Source organism: Barbus barbus (assembly GCF_936440315.1).
Source record: "Barbus barbus genome assembly, chromosome: 11".
NCBI classification, from domain to species: domain Eukaryota; kingdom Metazoa; phylum Chordata; class Actinopteri; order Cypriniformes; family Cyprinidae; genus Barbus; species Barbus barbus.
In genome coordinates, this window is record NC_136739.1 from 33,343,329 (window position 1) to 33,364,485 (window position 21,157).

Consider the following 21,157-nt stretch of genomic DNA (forward strand, 5'->3'; position numbering starts at 1 on the left):
AGCAGCAGGTCAATCGAGGCAGATTGCAAATGTTTATTAGCATTACAAAGTTTCATATAGAAGCAAACATTTGTGTATCAAAGTTTCATACGCTCAGAATGATTAAAACACTGCGTAGTGAAGTGCAGCTCATTCTCTGGTAGGGCTGTCAACTGATTAATGAGAAAAAATAATGCAGTAAAAATGATAATCATAATGCTCCTCTTTTAGTAACGGGAAACGCATTTTAAAAGCAAAGCATGAGAGCATGTGGCATGTGAAAGGCCTTCAGCGGACGATAAAAAAGGCATAACAGGTCAGTGATGGTTGATTATAAGACTATTGGGGGGGGGCTATAGAAGTCGGTGGGGACCAGCAAATGTTTTGGAATAACATGAGGGTGTGTAAAGGATGACCATTTTCATTTTTGGGTGAACTGTCCCTTTAAATGTCTTTGATTTTTCCTTATTTGGGAGCTTTTCTCATGTAATTAAAGTGATTTTTGGCAGCTGACAGCCCTAATGAAGAAAATTACAGTGGTGTTCAAAATGATGAGCACTATATCATCAGCAGCTAAAACTGGTTTTAAGTCAGTTATTTCTATCTTCTGCTGGAGTGTGTCAGTAGGAAATATCATTTACATTTCCAAACATTCATTTAGCCATTAATAGTAATAATCCAGTGAGATGTTTGAGATGTGATCTGATCATCATCAGTCTGTCTGGAATGACATGAAGAAACAGAACAAACTGAGACTAAATCCAGAAGAACTGTGTCTCTGCTTCAAGAAACCTGCAAAGCTACAGTGCTGTTAATAGTTTTAGGCACTCGTGTAAAAATGTTGTAAAATGAGGATGCTGTCAAAAATAATATCTTAAATAGATTTTCTTTGTCAATTAACTTCTATTAACTAAATTAAATCAACATTTGTTGTGAGCATGCTTTGTGTTTAAAGCAGCTTTTTTGCAGTTTCTCAGGAGCTTTGCAGGAGGTTTCTTGAAGCTAATTAATTATTACAATTAATGGCTAAATGAATGTTTGGAAATGTAAACTGATATTTCCTGCTGACACACTCCAGGACGAGCAAGATAGAAATAACTGACTTAAAACCAGTTTTTGCTGCTGAAAATGCCAGTGCTCTAATCATTTGGGCCAGCAATGTAAGTGTGGAAACATTTATGTATTTGTCACAGTAATATCATGAAGACTGTCCCATTATCTCTGTAAGCAGCATTCAGGGCCGATGTGCATTTGTAGAGTTTGCTGGAGGATTATGGACTCTGGAGGACTATGGATTTGAAGGTAATGAGGTACTCTGGATACGCTCCCGCGTCACAGAACACCACGAAGATGAAGGGGTTCTTTGGGTCATCCACGGCACAGTCGTGCAGTCCGGCCCGTGGGTCTGCAGGGTTGATCGGATCCGGCTCCTTCATTCCTTCTCTGCTTTTACACAACGAGCCCGTCACCACTCGCGCTCGGTAGATGTACTTCAGCTCTTTGTCGTCTGGGTTGGAATACTTGTCCTGGCAGGAGTACCAGGCCTCTCTAGCGAAGTAGGTGCCTTCGCCGTGATAGACCGCTTCAAAACAGAGCACATGTGACAGGTCAGTATGGTGAAGCTGCAAGAAACAGGCCGTTACGGGTCAGATCATGTGCAAATGGAGACCTGAGACGTACCGTTTCTCCCACAGAAGCTGCGGTTGAAGCCGTTCTTATTGATTTTCTGGCATATCTCTTTGGTCGTTCCGTGATAAAGCAGGCGCTCGTTTGTCTGTTTGGGGTATTTCTTATCCACGGCCTGTTTCAGCACAGAGTATCTCTGCCACTGCGACTGACTCTGAATCCTGTCGATCTGGAATCATTTCAGACGTTAATAAAGACAGGCTTGAAGTCAACACGGAACAGCTTAAAGTTGACATGAAATCAGAATCATCTCTTAATTTCTTAAATCTCAGTGCATGTTATTCCAATTTTTAAAACTCTTGCTTGACCTTTTTTAGCTGACAACATCTGTCCCTCTCATTTATAACCATCCAATTAATGCATCATGGAGAAAATCAAGTTCCTGTTTTTCTCATTGAATATCCTGCTTTTTATGCATTTGGCAGATGCTTTTATTCTAACGTTGCATTGAAGCTATTCATTGTTTTTAATCAAATTGTGTGTTCTCTGATAATTGAACCCATGTTTTTGCTGTACTTTTCTGTTTGAGCTACTAGAATGCCTCATTTCCATATTCTGAAATAAGTCACATTAGGGATGTAGAATGAGTTGTGATTACCCTTGATTTTAAGTACTGACGCTTGTGTTCTTATGCCTAATGTCTGGTCATGTCTAAGTTATTTTACCTGTTGAACCTTGAGGGGCTTCACATCACGGTGTACGCTGGATTTCAGAAAGGCTGTTTCTATGTTCTTGTATTCCACTGAATCTGATTGTAATGTGATTATTTCTAAATCCCGTCCATCCATTTTGGTCCATGTTGGAGGGGGGTGAATGATTGCTGAGAAACAAACAAGCAAAGTTACAGAAAGAATCATATATCACCAAATATCTTCAGATGATACCTGCAGACACCTCACTGACCATCTGATGCTCTCGACATCAGATGGTCAGTGAGATGCTTATTCCATCACCCCCTATACACCTTGAGAACAGATTTGAAGCATTAATGAATCTGAGTGAGGAATCCCTAAATGTAATTGAACATGGATCCTATCAGCCAGCAGCTAACAGGCGCTCAAGGTCGAGCACAAGACTGCAAATCAAGTCATCATCCATGTGGGGAAGAATGATATTCGGAAAGAGCAGTCAGAACTCATTAAGAAGGATCAGTCACTTGAAGTTCAGTCATTCATCAGTGGACCACGGCTGCTTGGGCTGAATACATGGCTACAAAGAACCTGCGGTATAAAAGGAGTCAACTTCATCAACAACTTCAATCTTTTCTGGGGCCACAGACAACTGTTTAAACTGGATGGCCTCCACCTAAACAAACTTGGTGCAAGAGTGCTAAAGGACAATATCTATTTCTCCCTCCGTCATCCTTCAGTGGTGTGTGCCAATCCACTTGGCCTGAATGGCAAACCTGGACAGAATATGAGTGACCACAGGACTTCATATCAGCTTCAGAGTCATCATGTGGTTGAAGAATCCCACAAGGACACTGATAACACCACACAGCCAAAACAAGCTTTCCTCATGGAAAGTATCCTGGCTGAGACCTGCCCACAGAGCTCATCACAAACAGACTGTGACGTATTACAACAGCTCGAAGACTCAGCACCCAAGGACGACTTTCTGGCAAACAGCCATGGAAGCCAGGACAACATATCATCGCCACCGGAAACACCAGAGCCCCGCTCACCAGACACATTATCTCTCTCTCCAGCATCTCCACTTCTAAGCTTCTCATAAAAAATGGAGGAAATGATGTATGCTGGGACCAAATTGTCCTACTCTTTCGCTGCAAGCCCCCAGATATCAACTAAAAAAGGCCCCACAACCACCAAAGCCTGTGGACCCAGCTCTCCCTCCTCCACCTGTGAGAGCTCTCCGACCGCTGCCACAACGCCAGGGCCCAAACCCTCCTGCATCAGCTGTAGGTGAACCAAAAACAACTGATAGCATAGCAGCTACGATAGCAGCAACATTCACAAATGTTTACAGAACAAGTGGGAACCCAGTGTACCTGTAGATTTCTCTATTTCTGTTCTATCATGTGATAGAAAGTCTAAGGCCTTCTCAAGCCATACAGCTGATCTAATCAGCAGCCTATTATTCTAAAGGTGGACATACCAAATATTAAAATTAAAAGTGGATAAAAACAGTACGACTCGCTTCATCCGATAATCGTTGTGCTCAGAGCAACCATCTGCATGTTTCATGAACATCATTAAATTAAATCATGTTTTGGAGGTAAAAAAGGTCAATATTTTTAGATCTGTCAGGTGTTCTAATAATTTTGGCCACCACTGTAAATCACTCAATGGCCTAGGACCTATGGCCTGTGCTATTTATTTATATAGCACACTCAATGGCCTGTGCTATATAAATTAACTTGCCTTGCCTTGCAACATACAGCTAGAAAGCACGTGCAAATCAGATGACATCTCAACTGGAGAACAAAATAGTGTTTAACACTGAAACTACAAGTGCTTCTGAGGCAGAACTAGTCACTAGATCAGGGCTCTCCAACCCTGCTCCTGGAGTTCAGCTCCAGACCCAATCAAACACACCTGCACCAGCTAATCAAGGTGTTCAGGTTTGCTTGATAATTACAGGCAGGTGTGTTGGAGCAGGGATGGAACTGAAGTCTGCAGGACGGTAGCTTGAGATGTTGAGATTTTTTTTTCAAAAGTCTGAGCATTACATTTGTTGTATCTTAGCTATATTTGGGAAATAAATTGTACTTGGTACTTTTGGAAGGACAAAAATCCTGATCACAAGACTCTCCACACTGATGCTTCTGATTCTTATGAAAAACCTTTGGATTTGTTGTAGACTGTGGTCAATGCCAGCTCATACCCGTATCAGAATCTCCCAGCAGAGACCTCTTGATCCTGCAGGACTCCTGCTTGCTGTTTGTGACCTCCATCTTGTTGAAGTCCACCGTGTAGGTCTCAACGTTCTCCTGGTACTGGAAGCTCTTCTGCTTGCGGTGGAAGGCCAGCTCAATGTCGTAGCTGATGCCGGGCTCCAGCGACTCCCAGCGTTCTCCTCTCGCCACCTCCCAGCACAGCATCTCCCTCAGACGTTTCACCTCACCTTCCCGCATCTCTCGGTCTCGCGCTTCTTGGATGAAGCCGTTTATCTTCAGCACAGCATCCAAGACGTCGTCTCTTTTCCCTGATACCGTTAACTTATCCAAACTGGTCACCAGAATGTTGATTTGATTGGCTCGGCTGAGGGTCACGATGGCCGCCTTGTCTGTTTCAGAAAGGTTTGTGATGTGGCTCGACTGGACGTCTTTACTGATGCACTCCTCCTTGACCAGCTCGTCCAGGAGCTTCTTGACCTTGGCGAGGTTTGTAGGGGACGTCCCGTAAACGTCAATGGCCATAACCGGGAACAAAACAGCGGCCGTTTCTTTGGCTAGACTAATAGCTGGTCGCTGTGTCAGCACAGGGATCACCATTGGCTGGAGGGGTTTGACCTGACGCGCTGTTCAGGAAACACAAGTTAAAATAACCGGGTTAGTTCCAGCTCATTCTTCACACTGTACATTAATGCACTGAAACATACCAGAAGCATTTCGAGAAATCTTCTTGCACTTCTTGACAGCTTCCTGAAAGTCTGGCAGCAGTTTCGCTTGGAAGATCACGATGTGGACGCGCTTCAGATGTTTTGGTGAGTCCTTTATAAAGTTTGTCAGAGCATCTGTCATTGCATTGGCAACTCCTGCTGCAGCCAAGTTTCCTGCTCCTGAAGGACATAACATTAAGCATTTTAGGATCATCCAGATACCTTTGCTTGGCTTTGCTTATCTGTATTTCTGAATGAACTAACTAACTAACTTGCCTGTTCCAAGAGCTGGGAATGAAACCGACTGAATCTTATTGTCTTCGCACATCCTCAGAACATTGTACATGGAGCTGCTGATGCCTTTCTCATTGGTCTGCCCAACCATATGAATGATGTGTTTGATATTTGAAAGATTTCCAGCTTTGGTCAGGATCATGCCGTCGGCAGGCTGAGGCGCTTTAATCAGAAGAGAATGAATGAGCAATTATTCTGGTATAGCAGGAGAGACCAGTTCTGCTCCTGGAGGCTCCCTGTCCTGCAGAATTTATATCACGCCCCAACTAAACACACCTGATCCAAGATAATCAAAGGTCATCAGGATTACTAGAATCTTCCGGACAGGTATTTAAGGACAAGTTAGAGCCAAACTCTGCAGGATATTGGCCCTCCAGGACCAGGATTGGACACCGTCGTGTTAGAAGTTCATCAGAAATGCCTGTGTTTATGACTATTGACTGAAGCTGAAGGATGTACCTTTTGATTTGCACTCGATCACCACCGTTTGTCCTGATGCTTTGAGAATGGCTCCTGATACACCTGCACATAAGGACATACACTAGATCTGAGCACCACATCCAATTAGTTATTCAACTGCCACTCTTCCTGTGTCATGTTAGGAAAATGCCATTGATTAGATTCGGAGCGATATCAAAAGCAAACTCACCCGTGTTCAAATCGAGGCTTGTAGTCGTGCTGTTTACAATAGCCTCGACGGTCTCTTTGGTGATGTCTCCGCTAAACACCTTGACTTTAATCGGTCCCATCATCACCTCCACAGGGTTTGCTGGTGAAATGCAAGCATTTTAGCAAATTTGGAACACCTATAACAGCATATTTTCAAAAAGTCATCAAATGCTGCATTACCGTTGGCTCCTTGGTCAGACGAGGAACTTTCTTCTGTTGAGCTGTAAGCCTCCCACTCATCATCATCTTCACTGTCCTAGTTGTGCATTTATGTTAATTAAATGTTAAAGTGCAAAAGCATTTACATTTGATATGTCAGAAATCTTTTGAAGTGTCCTTCAATTCTGAATGATTAACTCTATTCAGAACTGGGCTAAGGTTCTCTACCTGTGTATTCGCAATCCATGTTTTGAGATCTTTCTGAAACTCTTGTAGTACGTTGTCCTGGTCAATTACAATGTAGATGAGCTTGATCACAGTCGAGACATTTCGAGCCAAGTGATCTTCAAAGCCCTGCAGCATCGCACCGATGGCGTCCTCACCCTTAACACCTCCGCCGCCTTTAACAAGAGCCATCAGACAGAGTGAGACACAACCACACATGATGACCAGCACATGCTGCATTCAATACCATCACAAATCCGTACCGGTGCCCACGGCAGGGAAGGAGACCGTGGTGATCTGCTTCTCCTCACAGCGCTCCAGAACGTTCTTCACGCGGGATCTCACCTCCGCCGCCGAGTGCGGGCCGACCATGTGAATGATGAAGTCGCAATGCAGGTTTCCGCCGCTGGTCACAGCTGCGAGATCATTCTGCAACGGACCTTCAGGATGGAATTTGTTTAAAGAAAGAAATTTGTTTACCAGTTCTTGGCATTCAGTGTCAGTGCAGCATTGTGTCTACGGCCCAATCGTAGCCATACTGATATCCAGAACTTCTCTTGCTCATGCAATTGATAGTTAACAAGGTTTCAGTACTTGGTGTAAGGTTCTCACCGTGTTTTTGGCACTCCTGCTCCACAGACGCTCCAGCCGCTTTAAATATGGCACCCGACACGCCTAAAGGACAAGGATGCTTTTGAGATTTTGAGATCTTTTGGGACACACTGAACTGGTCATACTTTAAAATTGTTGTGTTTCGGTGTAGATCCATGGCTTATGTTAAAGCAGTGGTTTCCAACCCTATTCCTGGAGCCCCCAACATTTGCATGTTTTGGAGTCTCTTAAGAGTTGTGTTTTATTGAGAAGACATGCAAAATGTGCAGTTTCGGGGGCTTCAGGAACATGTTTGGAAACTACTGTTTTAGAGTAACTGATGTGTTGATATAAAAGTGTCTAGCTTCTGTGTTTTGAGTTATATTAAGTCTTACAGACCTCGTCTCAGGCTCATGTCCCTGTTGGTGGTGTTTACGATCCCTCGGACCGTTTCATTAGTGATGTCACCTTTCTTTACCTCGATTCTGACACTTCCAATTTTGACTATGGAAGATGAGAGAAATTTCAAATGTAAACACTTAATATTCACACCTGGAAATGTCAGAACTAAGACATGAAAAGAGGTTTATGATGTATTTGAAAAACTAGAGCATATTTATTTGTGGATCAGCATGGAAATGTAGAGTTGTCAGAACCTTGATTTTCAGGCATCTTGCTGGATGCAGGCTGAGGAAAAACAAATGTAACAAAATTAAAACTATAAAAAAATGAATCTGGACATTATTATGTTATCTCATCAGTATTAACCTTATTGCACGCTTTGAAATGGTCACAAAAGTCATCAAAGGTATTCTGTTCAAATGCCACTATAGTGATGCTCCGGAGGCAGGATGAGTTTGGCTCCTTCAGATGGTTCTCGATTGCTGTGAAGATGGCTTTGATCGATTCTTTCGGGGCAAAGCCACCTCGTCCTGCAGAGAACAAGATTATCACTCAGGGCTTTATTTTTCCTCACAGCGCTTTGAGAAAGAATATTTTTAAATAACAGAAACTGCTTGCTGTCATGCCTGTTCCAATCCCAGGAATGGCCAGAGTTGTGGCCCTTTTGGCCTCGCAGAGGTTCAGAACCGTTCCCAGAGAGGATGTGATGTCAGCGATGTTGTCTGGCCCAACTATCTGTGCAATAAACTTACACTGAAGCGCTCCAGCACCCGTCAGCACTGCTGCACCTGCTTTCAGAGGAGCTACACAAGCAGATGTGAATGAAATCACTCAGCACTCCCATTAGAATATAGGCATTGACGGAAAGAGTCAGTGATACCTTGCTTTTTGCATTCGTCAACAACAGGTTTTCCAGCAGCTTTTAAGATCGCACCAGAAACACCTGTTAAAATCGAACAGTACATTGGAAACAAGCTGGGAAACGATATAAACATCCCTATATTAGGATAATTTACAGTAAATATAATAATCCAAATCTTTGAAGTACCTTCGGGCTATTCGACATGCTTTAGCATGAAAGGTAAAACTATAATGATGTGAGTCAGTTTAGTATTGATGCTGCAGTAAAGAAACTCTTACCAGTGTTAAGATCCAAACTTTTGTTTGTTGAGTTCACTATAACATCCACCGACTCTTTGGTGATGTCACCCTTTTTCAAGCATATTGGCACACCATTGATCAGCACTGATTGAATTCCCAGCCATGCGGAAAAATAAAAGTACATAAACGACTTCAGATGAAGTCTAGGAAACATGGTGACTAGTAGTGAAATTACAAAAGCAGGTATATACAGTACCTCTCATGTCTGATCTGTGTTTAAGCTTTAAGGATTGTAGGGGAACCGTTGTAGATGTGTCAGGAAATCCCTGTTAATAAATTAAACAGGTGATTATTAATAAAACATGCTAAACATAGTAAATAAACGTTTGCATATAGGAGGGATCATACTAGTTCCTGGATCAGAGTGTTGTACTCCTCAACAGTCTTCTCGTCTGAATCCACTATACTGATGTGTCTGATGTTTTTAGGAGAACTCTGATGGTCGCTGCAGAACTGCAGTACAGCAGCTCGGAGCGCCATGCAACTTTCTTTGACAGAGAAACCGAAGCTTTCACAGCCGATTGCTGGAAGTGCAATCGAGGTGCATCCTTGTCCTTTAGCTCTCAGGAGGCTGTTATGCACGGCCAACTGGAGGTAGTGGGAGTCCAGCCTCTGTCCTTTCTGAGGCAACACGGCGTAAATGAGCGTCCCAGCGCTGAGTTTCCCAGCATCACTGAGCACCACATCTCCAGGCAGAAGACTCTGCTGTTCCTTCTTCTGAGTTTTACACACCTCCGTAATCTTGTCTCCTCCGAACTGGAGAAAGCGTTGAGCCACAGGGTTAGTGAAAGCTAGATTGGCATTCATTGGGCAGGCCAAAGCGTCAGCTGTGAAATGGTGCAGGTCGTCTTCTACGATGCTCAGAGTCATGAAATTGCCTATTTTGTGTGTGAAGCTCTTTGGAGGGCCGGATTTGACCACATGCTCTTGTGATAAATACAGACTGCACTTCATCTCCTTCGCTTTGGTCTTCATGTTGGCTTCATGTTTCTCCAGAACCTTTGCTTCTCCTGCTTTGCAATATTTATGGCTCTCCATAACAATGGATGAGATCTGCTGCTGTATGACACGCACGGCGTCTTTGATGTTGTCTTTAGCTGCTGTGATCTTCAGGCAAGGGGAGTTTGATGTTCTGTGAGTGAGTACCGTCGCGCCGAGGCGCTTGAGTTCAGGGAGCTCGGACAGATTCAGGCAGGACTCCACGAATTCTACCTCTCGCACAGATTTCAGAGGGATGTTCTCAGTTGTTGGTTCCTTGTTGTCCAGATATGTCTTGACTTTTCCGGTAACATCTGCAACTATACTGGAAAACCCACATATTATAACCTCATTATTTGACTTTGCGATCCTGATGTCGTGAGCTTTCTGGAACGATTCTATTTCATCTTGAAGATTCCTGAGAAAGTGTGTCCACGTTTCATCGGTTTGATTGGGAGAAAGCTGTATAACCTGCTCTTTGAGAACCTCACTTATTTTGTCTTCAGCTCTCTTTAGGTTTTCTTTCTCAACCAAGATGACAAAAAAATCCTGTCGCTTTAAAAGTCTAGCTGGAATTTGGCTTGGGAGAAAATAGTCTTGCTCAAACTTCTCAAGATCCAGAGACTTCAGAAAGTGAATCAGATGTGAAGAAAGCTTCAGCTGGTATGTAACGATGTTCTTCTGCGCTTGCTTGATGAGCATCTCCACTGAATCTACTTGATCCTTCAGACCTCTGAGGGAGATTATGTGCTGCTTCTCATCATGTGATAGACTCACCTGCCCTAATCTGGATTCGACACACTCTTTAATTAGATCAAGCATCTCTCTGCAGTCTAGTTGGATGTCCACCTCGATGGTGTTTCTTTCCGCTTCCACCTCAGCAGCAGCGTTCTTCAGGAGCGTCCTGATCTTGTCTGACAGGACCTTGACCTCTTCTTTCACACCAGCAATTACGACTTTCGAGTTGAACTCCCTGTAGGAGAGCGCAGTATCGAGCGTGGCGAGACGGTTACAGTCGTTCTCAACTCTGGTCCAGACATCCTTCTCCGCCGTCAGCTCTGCTGTGTCATACCTGCTCAGAAAGGACTGAATTTCCCTCGTAGTCTTGGACTCCCACGTGGGTGCGATCTGCAGCGCAGCCAGCGACTCTTTGTTGAGGTCCATCTCCAGCATCAGTTCATTTGCTGCGGCAGAGCTGTCAATAAGCACTTTGGCATGAAGCAGTTTGACATCACTCTCCAGTTGTTTTCTGCATCGCTCATTGGTTTCAAAGAAACAGAGCAGCTTTTCACTGACAGGAACGTTCACTTTTGTGGATATTTTATCACTTAGGGTTGGTTTTCCTCCAGTTAAAGCCTTTTGTAAACTGGAGTAGAACAGTGAAGCGTGAACTTGTGTGCCGCATACATTGTGTGTTTGTTCCACCACTGCGTGCGCATCTATTACGATAGAAAAGACGGGTTACATTATGGAGCGATTTTTGTGCCAATATTTATCAAATAAATCCAGTGTTTTGCAAATAAACACAATCTGCTTTGCAAAGAAAAACTCTACTTTCAAACAAACGCAAAGTGATTTTCAAAAACAAAACTCTTTGAGAGAAAATGCAGAGGTATGGACAAATATATGTATTGTGTGTTACAACTGTGAGACTCATTTGCCTTTTTATGAGGAAACTTGGCTTGATTTTCTCACAAATGCATGCAGGCTGATTTTCTCACATGTGCAATTGAGCAACTTTCTTTTCCAAAACAGCAGATGGCGCTGTTGGTCAATTTATGCTAGTCTCCCGAGACCTGAAACACCTCTTTACCTTTTCAGACCAATATGAGTGGGGAACAGCTGAGTTTCTGTCTTACTGTCTCTATAATTAACCATTTAGATGTTTTCACAAAGCGACCCTACTACAGTGTCAGTGAAATTCACAACAAGTGCTGTAAAGTTGTTAACATGATTGATTAGTTCAAAAATCAGGAGTGACCTGGCTAAACATTTAACTAGGCTGTCTTTCCCTATAAAAACTGATCCATTCTCCGTACCTCTTATCCTCTGTTGGATAGAGCAATGCGCAAATTCAAATTTGTGTAGTTTACACAGACAATAACGGTACTGTTTTCAAAAACTTTCAAAAAGTTTGCATTTTCAGGCCCCCAAAACACTGTTTTCGTGTAAATGAGTGTCCAAAACGCATTAAAAGTTTTCCGTTTTTAATTGAAAATGGTGTGTAAATGCCCCTTTAATCTTTTTATCAGCTTGTTTTCTTTCAATGAGCACAGGTTTTTAATTTATTTTGGGAACTGGCTGATCACAGGCCTCATTGATTAGAGTTTTTGAGTGAAAAAGCAGTATCTGTGGATAATTTTGGCAAGGCTCACTCAAAAACTGAGGTGCATGTGCTCCGATCAATGAGGCCTGCGATCGGTCGGTTCCAAAAAGAAATTAAAAACATGCTCATTGAAAGATAACTTGACAAAAAGATTGAATCCAAGCTTTGGTAATAATTTGGCATAATGAGATTTATTTTCAAGAAAAACAATGACCAGAACTCAATATGAAGGTTAAATTACTGTTGCACAGTATTATTAGTTCTCTCTAACTTTTATACAATATTCACATGATATTTTTAGATCTCGTTTTCTGTTTGTGCTGAATCTAAATGAATGTTTCATCTTTGCAAACAATCTGAAAACCTACCGTCACAGTTTCCAAAGGTGATGGCCGCACTCTTTCGTGTGTTGATCCATATGAAGGACTGGACTTCTCCTCCTCCGCTCCTCTTCTTGTTGCTGAAGTAAAGTGTGAGAACATCTTCAGTGAGCTTCTCCAAGTCTCCCTGGACCAGAACCGAGTCCGTCCGCTCCACACGGGTCACTCCGATGTCTCGACCCTGCAGCTGCTTCGAGGTGCATTTCCTTAAAAATGATGCCACATCTGTTGATAAAACAGGAAGAAAGTGGACTATGCTTTGAGTGTGTTCATCTTCCTCATTAATTCAATCTTAGTGTTTTTGTTCTTAGCAGTCGTTAATGTTCACAACTGATCAGATTCTTGAAGCATTCATTTTGATGTAATACCTTTTGATATAGAGGATTTGATTAGTCTATGTAGATAGATAGAGAAAATAAAATGTTTATTAGACATAGCAGACCCAAAAGACAAACAAATATAAGCAGCGTGAAAGCAGGCGTCTCAGAAACGGAAGTCGCGACGAGAACACAGAAACCCAACGGCCACCCAGAGGAAAGATCTCCACAACCCACCGATATCGTGTTTGAAGGTGACAACAATCCTGTGCTCATCAAGCGTCTCCCAAGTGTGTTGTGTTGTCTTGCTACAGCTGCCAATGAACAGCGAGATCATCTTGCAGTCTGTGGCTCCATCAAAGCCCGTCAAGATGAAGCGCCGTGGGTCCAGCTGCTCTCCCAGACCTCCTTTATACACCTCTAAAGTTATACCAAACCCATGCTCTTTCTGGCCAAAAATCTCCTCTAAATCTGAGAAAAGGGTCAATGTTATTAAATTTGATCTTTCTGATCTCCAAGATGGAGTAATGTTGATTTCATCATTTGCTTTTATTTTTCTCAGTTGAGTGAGAGTTATCTAATGGTTTGTCCTGCATCATGTGTAAGTGATGCACGGAAATAGACTTGCAAAACCAGTTTGTTTCACCTCACTCGGTGACGTTTCTGTGTAACTAGGACACAAACTCTCATAAATCATACCTGACTGGCTACAGAGCTTCAGGATCCAGCTGTTATTTCCGTGCTTTGCTAGCTCAAATTGCTCTGTAAACTGCTCAAAATACATCTGAAGGGTTTCCTTCTCAACTGAACCCGGAGTGGTAATGAGAAGATCTGGTATTTCAGAATCCTCCTCATCTTCTGTGTTATGAACAGATACATACACATGATCAAAGTGTCATCGTAAAAGTTTGGAAATCTGTAGTTGTTTTTTTAAACACTGACAATAAAAAGCATTACAGTCCAACCTTTATGACCTTTAATTGCTGTTGTAGGCTTTCTGACGGGAGAGACCTTTGTGCGATAAAGAGGAGGAAGTGTGTGAATAAATCAAAAAAATTCACATTAACATTTTAGTTCTTATTTTTCCTTTGACAATTAAACAAAATCAGGTGCTGGTTGCATAAACTGCGTAGGTTACTTTTAAAAGTATTCATCTAATTGTTTTCTTCAAGACTGCTCATAACTTTTTAAAGTAAGTTAGCCTACATAAAAATGTAGATTGTGGTTAAAAAGTAAACCTGATTAGCAGTTGGTTAACTGCTATAGTTGGTCAAACTAGTTCTTAAGACACTGTCCTAGCGGCTGTTTATGCTATCGGGAAAAATGTCCAGTTGCTTCCTTGTCTTTCAGAAGAAACAAGAATCAGGAAACTCGTGGTCTAATCTTAATAATAGTAATGATATCAAATGACCTGTCTGGCAGAAGCGGGCAGTGATTTGAGGGCACGGCATGTCTCTGGTTTGGGTTTGGGCAGGACTGGAGGTTTGATCTTCTTCAGTTTTGTGTCTTCTGGGAGTTTCACCGTCACTTCAACAGATCCATGAGGTTTGATATCAACTTTATGGATCCTTTTGTCAAGCACCTTCTTCAGATCTGGAGAACAGGGGAATTCTCTGTAAAACGCTTACATTTCACAAGTCATCTCGGTTTTTAAGCAGATTGTTTATTTAAACGCACATGAAAAAATAATTTATATTAGGCCTAAATACTATAGTGTTTTTGAACCATACTATAGTAAAGTACTTGAATTAATGTGTTGTGGTAATTCTATAGTTGCTGTGGTAATATAACAACTATAGTAATATAAACACATGACTTTACCCAATACTGTACTACTTTTACTACAACTATAGGGTATATTACAATACACTACAGTTTACAGTAGTAAAAACTAAAGTACTAAAGAACTAGTTCACTATACAGTGAAGAAAGTGTTGTAATTACTATAATATAATACACTTTACTATAGTAGCTATGGTTCAAAAGCACTATGGTATTGACTATATATATATATATTTCTTCATGTGGGAGTGTTGTGGTGTCAGTATTAGTTTAGTTTATTATATTCTAATAGAGAGAGGCTCACCCTCGTCTGTGATGTAAACCAGAAGCGCTTTTCGTTTGTCGTCTGGATGTTCTCGAATCTGCTCGATCTCTCCTCCAGACCTTCTTTTATTTCTGAAGTAGAGCTCGATCTTTGGTTTGATTCTGTCGAGATCCTGCGGCAGACCCTCGAGAATCAGACTCTTCTCTTCCATCTTCGCGCTTCAAAGCCCCACAAACACTCGACTGTGACATTACTTACTTTATAAAAACCTGAGAACGGCCCGGAGACACATGTTTTCAGTCGAGGATGATCCAGATCACATATAAATAAACTCAGCTGCTCGGTTACCGGTGTTTCACCGAAATCTGACTCCGGTAACTACTTTCACTTTCGCTTCAGCTCGACTCTGTTCATGTGACTTCTGATCAATACCAGTCTCTGCTCCAGAATCAGGAAGCTGGGAGGTGAATAATACGTCTTGAAAACATTTATCCGATCATTAGTCGGTCATTCGACAAATATTTGGTGGTTTGATTCGGATTTCACCGAAAGTTTTACTTTTACTTCAGATACTTTCGATTTCGGGTGAATTATGTCTTTCCCCGGCGAGGTACGTGTTTATAACATCAAATCCACACGCTTTTGAGATTTCCATCTGAATTGTGTTTAATATTGTATAATGGTTTGGTGAAAAGCTTGTATGTGTTCGTGTTTAAATCAAGGACGAGGAGAGAATGAGCGCCGCGGCGGAGATCAAGAAATACAAGGTTAAAAACACTATCTCCAGCCACACTTGATCATAAATGACCTGTAACGATCATTTAATTATAATTAATGATGTCCACACAGGATCTCATTGAGTCTGCAGACACTGAAAGATCCAGGCTGCTGTTGGAGAAAGCCGAAGCTGAGACTGAAAAGAGAAAAGCCGAGGCAGAACTTCAGAACTGTATGGAGGATGAAGACATGATTTTTAACAAGTTTAATACAGATTTTCAAGAAGTGCAGGTGAGTTCGAGGCGTGATCAGACTAAGCACTGAGCGTGAAAGCAGATGGTGAGGGTTTGTGTTTGTCCTCCTCTGTTTCAGGAGGAGATGAAGAGTCTGGATCGAGGCAGCCAGGATCTGAAGAGAGAACTTCATGATCTTCAGAAGAAGCTTCAGCTCAAGAGGGACGAAAGTGATTCTCTGCAGCGCAAATTCAAGGTTGACCTGGATTTTACTGTTACAATGTGTACATTCACCTTTACCTGCACAGATTTAATTGGTTACAGTCTAAAGCTAGGCTGCTTGTATTGATCAAGGTTGCTGGACCGGGTTAGTCCAGTGTTTCATGATAATATAAAGCACAACAGAAGTAAATAGAGGATGTCAGATCAGATGTAGTTCACTCTTCTTCCTCTTGAGTCCAGTCATGTTTACATATGCAATGTTTTATACAATACACATTGTTTCCAAGCAGCTTTACAGTGATAAACAGGAAAATAATTATTCAATGATGTAAACAAAATTCTTCAAAATTTAGAAATACAAACATAAATAGAAATTGTTCAAAAAAACTACAAACATGGAGGTTATGAGAGACTGACTGTCAAGCAAGCAGAGACAATTTAACCTGATGAAAACATACGTATTAGAATCAGAAAGAGTTTTATTGCCAAGTGTGTTTAAACACACAAGGAATTCGTCTTGGTGTTAGGAGATTTGAGTACAGAAGTACAAACATAGTGAAGACAATATATAATTAAGGTGATAAAAACACTAATAATGAAGAGAATAGACAATAAATTATAAATAACAACAGTAATAAAAATACAAATATACAGAAAATAAAAAATGTCCATAGACAGAACTGTGAATGTGCATGTGTCCTATGTACAGATGAAGGTTTGATGGGTTATTTACAGATGTACAGTACCGGGGTGTGTTATGTGTTGTTCAGGTGGGATACGGCCTGGGGAAAACTGTTCTTGTGTCTGTTCTTGTGTCTGGCTGTTCTGGTGCTCAGTGATCTGTAGCGCCGGCCAGAGGGCAACAGTACAAAGAGAGAGTGAGCTGGGTGTGAGGGTATCAGAGTGACTTTCTTAGCCCTTCTCCTCACTCTGGAGATATAGAGATCTTGGAGGCTGGGCAGAGGGGCACCGATAATCCTCTCAGCAGTCCTGACTGTCCGTTGTAGTCTTCTGATGTCTGTTTTGGTAGCTGAACCAAACCAAACAGTTATAGAAGAACATAGGACAGACTCAATGATGGCAGAGTAGAACTGTTTCAGCAGCTTTATTAGTTTTAGCAGTATTAAAGGTTATCTGTGTTTTATTTTCTCTGCAACCATTTGTGAACATTTTATAAAGATTAAATTTGGTAATTAACGTTTAAAAGCATAATTATGCAAACACACAAGGCGAGTTCTGCAAGCATCTGAGTTCGTTAGAGATGACATTATGACGAAAGAACGTCTCAAAGCAATGGAACACAGCGATAGTGATCACAGTAGTGACTAGTGACAATAAAGGGCTGCTACTACTAGTGCTTTTGTGCCTCATGCCACAGCCTTCTTTAATACACTGCCCTTCAGAAGTTTGGGAGCGGTTAGATGTTTTGTTTTTTAAAGAAGATTATTCTGTTCCTCAAGGCTGCATTTATTTATTAAAAAATAGAGAAAAAAACAGTAATATTGTGAAATATTATTACAATTTAAAAGTTATTTTCTATGTGACTATATTTTAAAATGTAATTTATTTCTGTGATCAAAGCTGTATTTTCATTATCATTACTCCAGTCTTCAGTGTCACATGATCTTCAGAAATAATCCTAATATGTTGACTCACTAAAATGTGCTCGACTCAGATATGATGTTTTCCCAAAATCTAAGCTGATTTATGTGAATACATGTCTGTATGTGTTTAATAACCCCTCATGCTCTCTGAAATGCAGATAGAGGCCAGAATCCTGGTGAAGCCGGTGAAGTTTGCTGGTGTCCTTGAGAGAGAGGAGTGCGAGGAGGCGGATGATCAGGTGCAGTCTGTGTTCACCGTCACTCAGAGACCCTCGTTTCTGCTGAAGGGAGGCCAGGCGCTCATCACCTTTGAGGAGGAGAAGGGTAAGGATGCAGATCTGCAGGAGTCTTTACGTTTCCTTGCTTTAGGAAGACGTCAGTTTTTGTCAGGTTTAATCGCATTGATCTGTTGGATGTTTCTCGTAATGTTCTTTCAGTGGCGGAGCAGATCCTCCGGCTGGCCAAGTGCTCGGTGGCCTGTGACAAAGCCAAGATGGACGTGAAGCCGTACACTTTATCTCTGGATCCCTCCGTCAAGTTTGAGGTGGAGCGATTTGACTGTGTCCAGTGTAATGTGCTGTCTGTTGACGTGAGCTGCTGTTAACTGAGGACGCTTGCTTCTGCTCGTTCAGGTTCATATCCAGGTGTCAAAGAAGAGCATCAGGTTCTGTAACGCCCCGCCCACTTTACCTGAGGAGCGAATGAGAGACCGGCTGGAGCTGTCGTTCTCCAGAGCGAGTCGCGGCGGAGGGGAAGTGGAGAAGCTGGAGTACCACAGGGACACGGGCTCGGGCCGCGTCACTTTCCTCAACACCGGAGGTGTGTCTGTTTGCAGTTTCTGTGCTGCTAATGTGCCTTTTCTGAAAGTTCCTGTTCATGCATTTTAACATTCAATACGCCTTAATTGCTATCTTATTAGGTTATATTTTTGTTTACATATGGTTAAATATGTTTACTGTAATGGTAATCATGGAAATTTACAAATACTATAGTTGAACTGTGGTCACTTTAGTAAAACCATGGTTTATTTTCATAAAGAAATACAGTGACAGGCTGTTCAGGCATAAAATGCAACCTTTTTATTCTGACAGTGAATGATTTATATTAACATTACAGAATAGAACATGATCAATATGAACTTTTAATGTTCAATTTAAATAAATGTAATTGTACAAACTATTTAGGCTATAATTTCAATTTGTTTATTGTGAAATGTCTCAAGCATGTTTTTTCTGTCCACTGATAAGAATTGCTCTGGGCTGCCGTTCCCAAAAGCATCAGTGCATTCTTATGATAGTTTTGGGAAACACTGCCCTGTTTGAACACTCTCTGTGATTGATTGATTCTGTCTTGCAACATTTGCGTGTGTTCAGATGAGCAGGAAAATAGTTATTTCCTAGTACTACACAATTATTTGCTAACATAGGTTATTCATTAAATTTAATGCATATTGTGCACATTATTTTTTGTTAAATAAACAAAATCACTGGTAAATAAAACACACCTCGGTATCAATATTTTTTTATTTCAGTAGCAATTGTTACTGTTGATACTCGCATCAGTATCGATATATATCGATACTTCAGGATCGATACGGCCATCCCTAATTCTTACTTTATAAAACGTCTTAAATTGTACAAGAAAGTGATTTTCATGATCATGATTTCAAGAGGTCTTAAATTTGGGGACAAAAAGACCAGAATTGTGATATGGCTGAATGTGACAATTAAACTTCAAAAGGTTATGATTTCATTGAATATACATGAGCGGTGCACATTTCAAAGTGCAGTGCTGCACTGCTTTGTGTACTTTTACCAGGAAAACTGTTATATTGCTGCCGTTCTGAAAGCACCAATAAGCCCATCTGCTGATTTTGTTCAGACCAATGCGAAAATCCACTCATGTTTTTATCCTGCAAACACGCAGAACTGGTGGATCGACAAGAAGACAACGAATTATACAAATCTAAACAGTAAAATGTATTTATATTGATTTAATTATTATAATAATTTATTAATATAATAATTAATACTTTTGAATACTTTTTCTTAAAAATGGTTTAAAGGCTGAAATGTGAAGTGTATTATTTTATAAAACTTTGTTTTTGTGAAAACTTGTATCTGAACTGTAAATTATGCTTTTTACAGTCATTTTACAGTATTAATATGTTACTATTAACATGTCCTTACCTTGCTCATATGGTGTTCATTTTATTTGTGCAGGTCTTAAAAAAAGGATCTTAAAAAGTCTTAAATTTGAGCTTTGAAATCCTACAGAAACCCTGTAATAACAAACGCGAATAAAGTATGAATATAAAAGAGAAAAGAAACATATAAATGACAAATATAAACAGTGCAGTATATAATAGTGCAGTGTAGTACTGTGCAGCTCTGGTTTAATCTGATGTGTTTGTGGATGGATGTTTCGTTATCAGATATGGTTTCAGCTTCATGACGGTTCTCCTGCTTTCACTTTCAGTTGCAGAGAATCTGGTTCACAGAGGAAAGTTTTGTGTCGACACTGGCAGCGATGTGGTGGTCGATGTTCTTCCTCTGTATGAGTATGAGCTCAGGAAATTTCAAGTGCGTTTCCAGCACACACTCGTCTCAGAAATCTGTTTGAGTGCAGAAGGACGTTTGTTTGATGGTGTTTGTTGTGATCTTGTAGACGTACTCGGGGGCCCCGAAACGCACCGTGCTGCTGGGGGGAATCCAGGCACTGATGGATGAAGAAGATCTTCAGGACCATCTGGAGATCCACTTCCAGAAGCCCAGCAACTACGGAGGAGAGGTGGAGAACATTAAATATGTTCCTGAGGGAGCGCAGCTGACAGCTTTCTTCACCGAGGACGTCAAAGAAAAGGAAGAGTGAAGATCGAATATTGACTTCAGGATGCAACAAAAACCAGGGTTTACTTAAAATCAGTGATGCATTAGTCATATTTACATGCTGTTATGTATATGCGATTTTCCTTCGGATTATATCAATCATATCTCCTCACTGTCTTCTGTAACAATATGACAAAACTGAGCATTATAACAAAATACAATTATAATTAAAACAGATATATAGACAAGTTGATTTTTAGGTATGTTATGTATCTTCAGATGAGAATCATATTTATCTCTGCTCAGATCATCAGCCTGACGAAGATGTGTTGATGTACAGAAGCTATATTAAAATAAAGCTATATTAAATTTAATAAATTAACTGAGCTGTTTCACCCGCTTCCGAATTCATTTGGACAATTCACTTCACAGACTGTAAAAATAAATTGGTTGCAAATATGATTTTGTATTTAAAGAAAACATGAAATAAATATCGATGAAATGTAATCAAAGTAAACAAAGTAAATGGTCAAAATTTGGATTAGGATCGGGTTTCCCGTTGCTTTCTTTCCCATCTCTGTTGTGAACATCATTCCATTGGTTTGAAATATTAGCCCCATTATGTCTTCAGCTCATGAATGGAGGAATCCCTCACAGACTCATACCTGTGTGTGTCGAGTGTAAAACTGTGGTAGTTGGCGATAATCAGTGTGGGAAAACCGCACTGCTCCACGTCTTTGCAAAAGACTGTTTTCCACAGGTATGAGATGTATTTTTT

General features: G+C 41.1%; 2 protein-coding genes across 3 annotated transcripts; one reads left to right on the forward strand and one right to left on the reverse strand.

Annotated features, from left to right (window-relative positions):
• Positions 1-14: 14 nt before the first annotated feature.
• On the reverse strand, positions 15-15,172 carry parp14rs3 (poly(ADP-ribose) polymerase family member 14-related sequence 3). 2 transcript variants are annotated; one of them, XM_079428998.1, is made up of 26 exons: positions 14,815-15,172; positions 14,140-14,321; positions 13,694-13,739; positions 13,428-13,586; positions 12,966-13,199; positions 12,400-12,636; positions 9,076-11,144; positions 8,924-8,993; positions 8,707-8,811; positions 8,447-8,509; positions 8,193-8,369; positions 7,933-8,096; positions 7,821-7,851; positions 7,564-7,668; positions 7,186-7,248; positions 6,837-7,013; positions 6,577-6,749; positions 6,370-6,445; positions 6,170-6,289; positions 5,980-6,042; positions 5,503-5,682; positions 5,227-5,406; positions 4,510-5,145; positions 2,331-2,485; positions 1,660-1,834; positions 15-1,561 (listed from the first exon to the last, which is right to left on the reverse strand). In XM_079428998.1, exons 1-26 carry the CDS (start codon positions 14,984-14,986, stop codon positions 1,251-1,253), a joined length of 6,123 nt encoding a protein of 2,040 aa, XP_079285124.1. In that variant the 5' UTR covers positions 14,987-15,172; the 3' UTR covers positions 15-1,250. The 2 variants fall into 2 exon arrangements, with proteins under 2 accessions (XP_079285124.1, XP_079285125.1); XM_079428999.1 differs by lacking the exons at positions 12,966-13,199; positions 13,428-13,586; positions 13,694-13,739; positions 14,815-15,172 and having other exon boundaries at positions 14,140-14,208.
• On the forward strand, positions 14,149-20,925 carry LOC306877302 (N-myc-interactor-like). The gene is made up of 10 exons (XM_079429000.1): positions 14,149-15,239; positions 15,345-15,385; positions 15,498-15,542; positions 15,625-15,783; positions 15,865-15,981; positions 17,710-17,875; positions 17,989-18,095; positions 18,184-18,370; positions 20,030-20,133; positions 20,219-20,925. Exons 2-10 carry the CDS (start codon positions 15,368-15,370, stop codon positions 20,420-20,422), a joined length of 1,107 nt encoding a protein of 368 aa, XP_079285126.1. The 5' UTR covers positions 14,149-15,239; positions 15,345-15,367; the 3' UTR covers positions 20,423-20,925.
• The last annotated feature ends 232 nt before the right edge of the window (positions 20,926-21,157 follow it).

Bases quoted from the DNA above. Each gene is read 5' to 3' on its own strand.
- parp14rs3 (XM_079428998.1), bottom strand. From the start codon at position 14,986: ATGGAAGAGAAGAGTCTGATTCTCGAGGGTCTGCCGCAGGATCTCGAC. The intron at 8,510-8,706 runs GTAAGAGTTTCT...CGATTTTAACAG, and splicing joins AAGTTTGGATCTTAACACTG to GTGTTTCTGGTGCGATCTTA. The intron at 1,562-1,659 runs GTACGTCTCAGG...TCTGTTTTGAAG, and splicing joins CAGCTTCTGTGGGAGAAACG to CGGTCTATCACGGCGAAGGC.
- LOC306877302 (XM_079429000.1), top strand. The intron at 15,543-15,624 runs GTTAAAAACACT...ATGTCCACACAG, and splicing joins CGGAGATCAAGAAATACAAG to GATCTCATTGAGTCTGCAGA. The intron at 18,096-18,183 runs GTGGAGCGATTT...CTGCTCGTTCAG, and splicing joins ATCCCTCCGTCAAGTTTGAG to GTTCATATCCAGGTGTCAAA.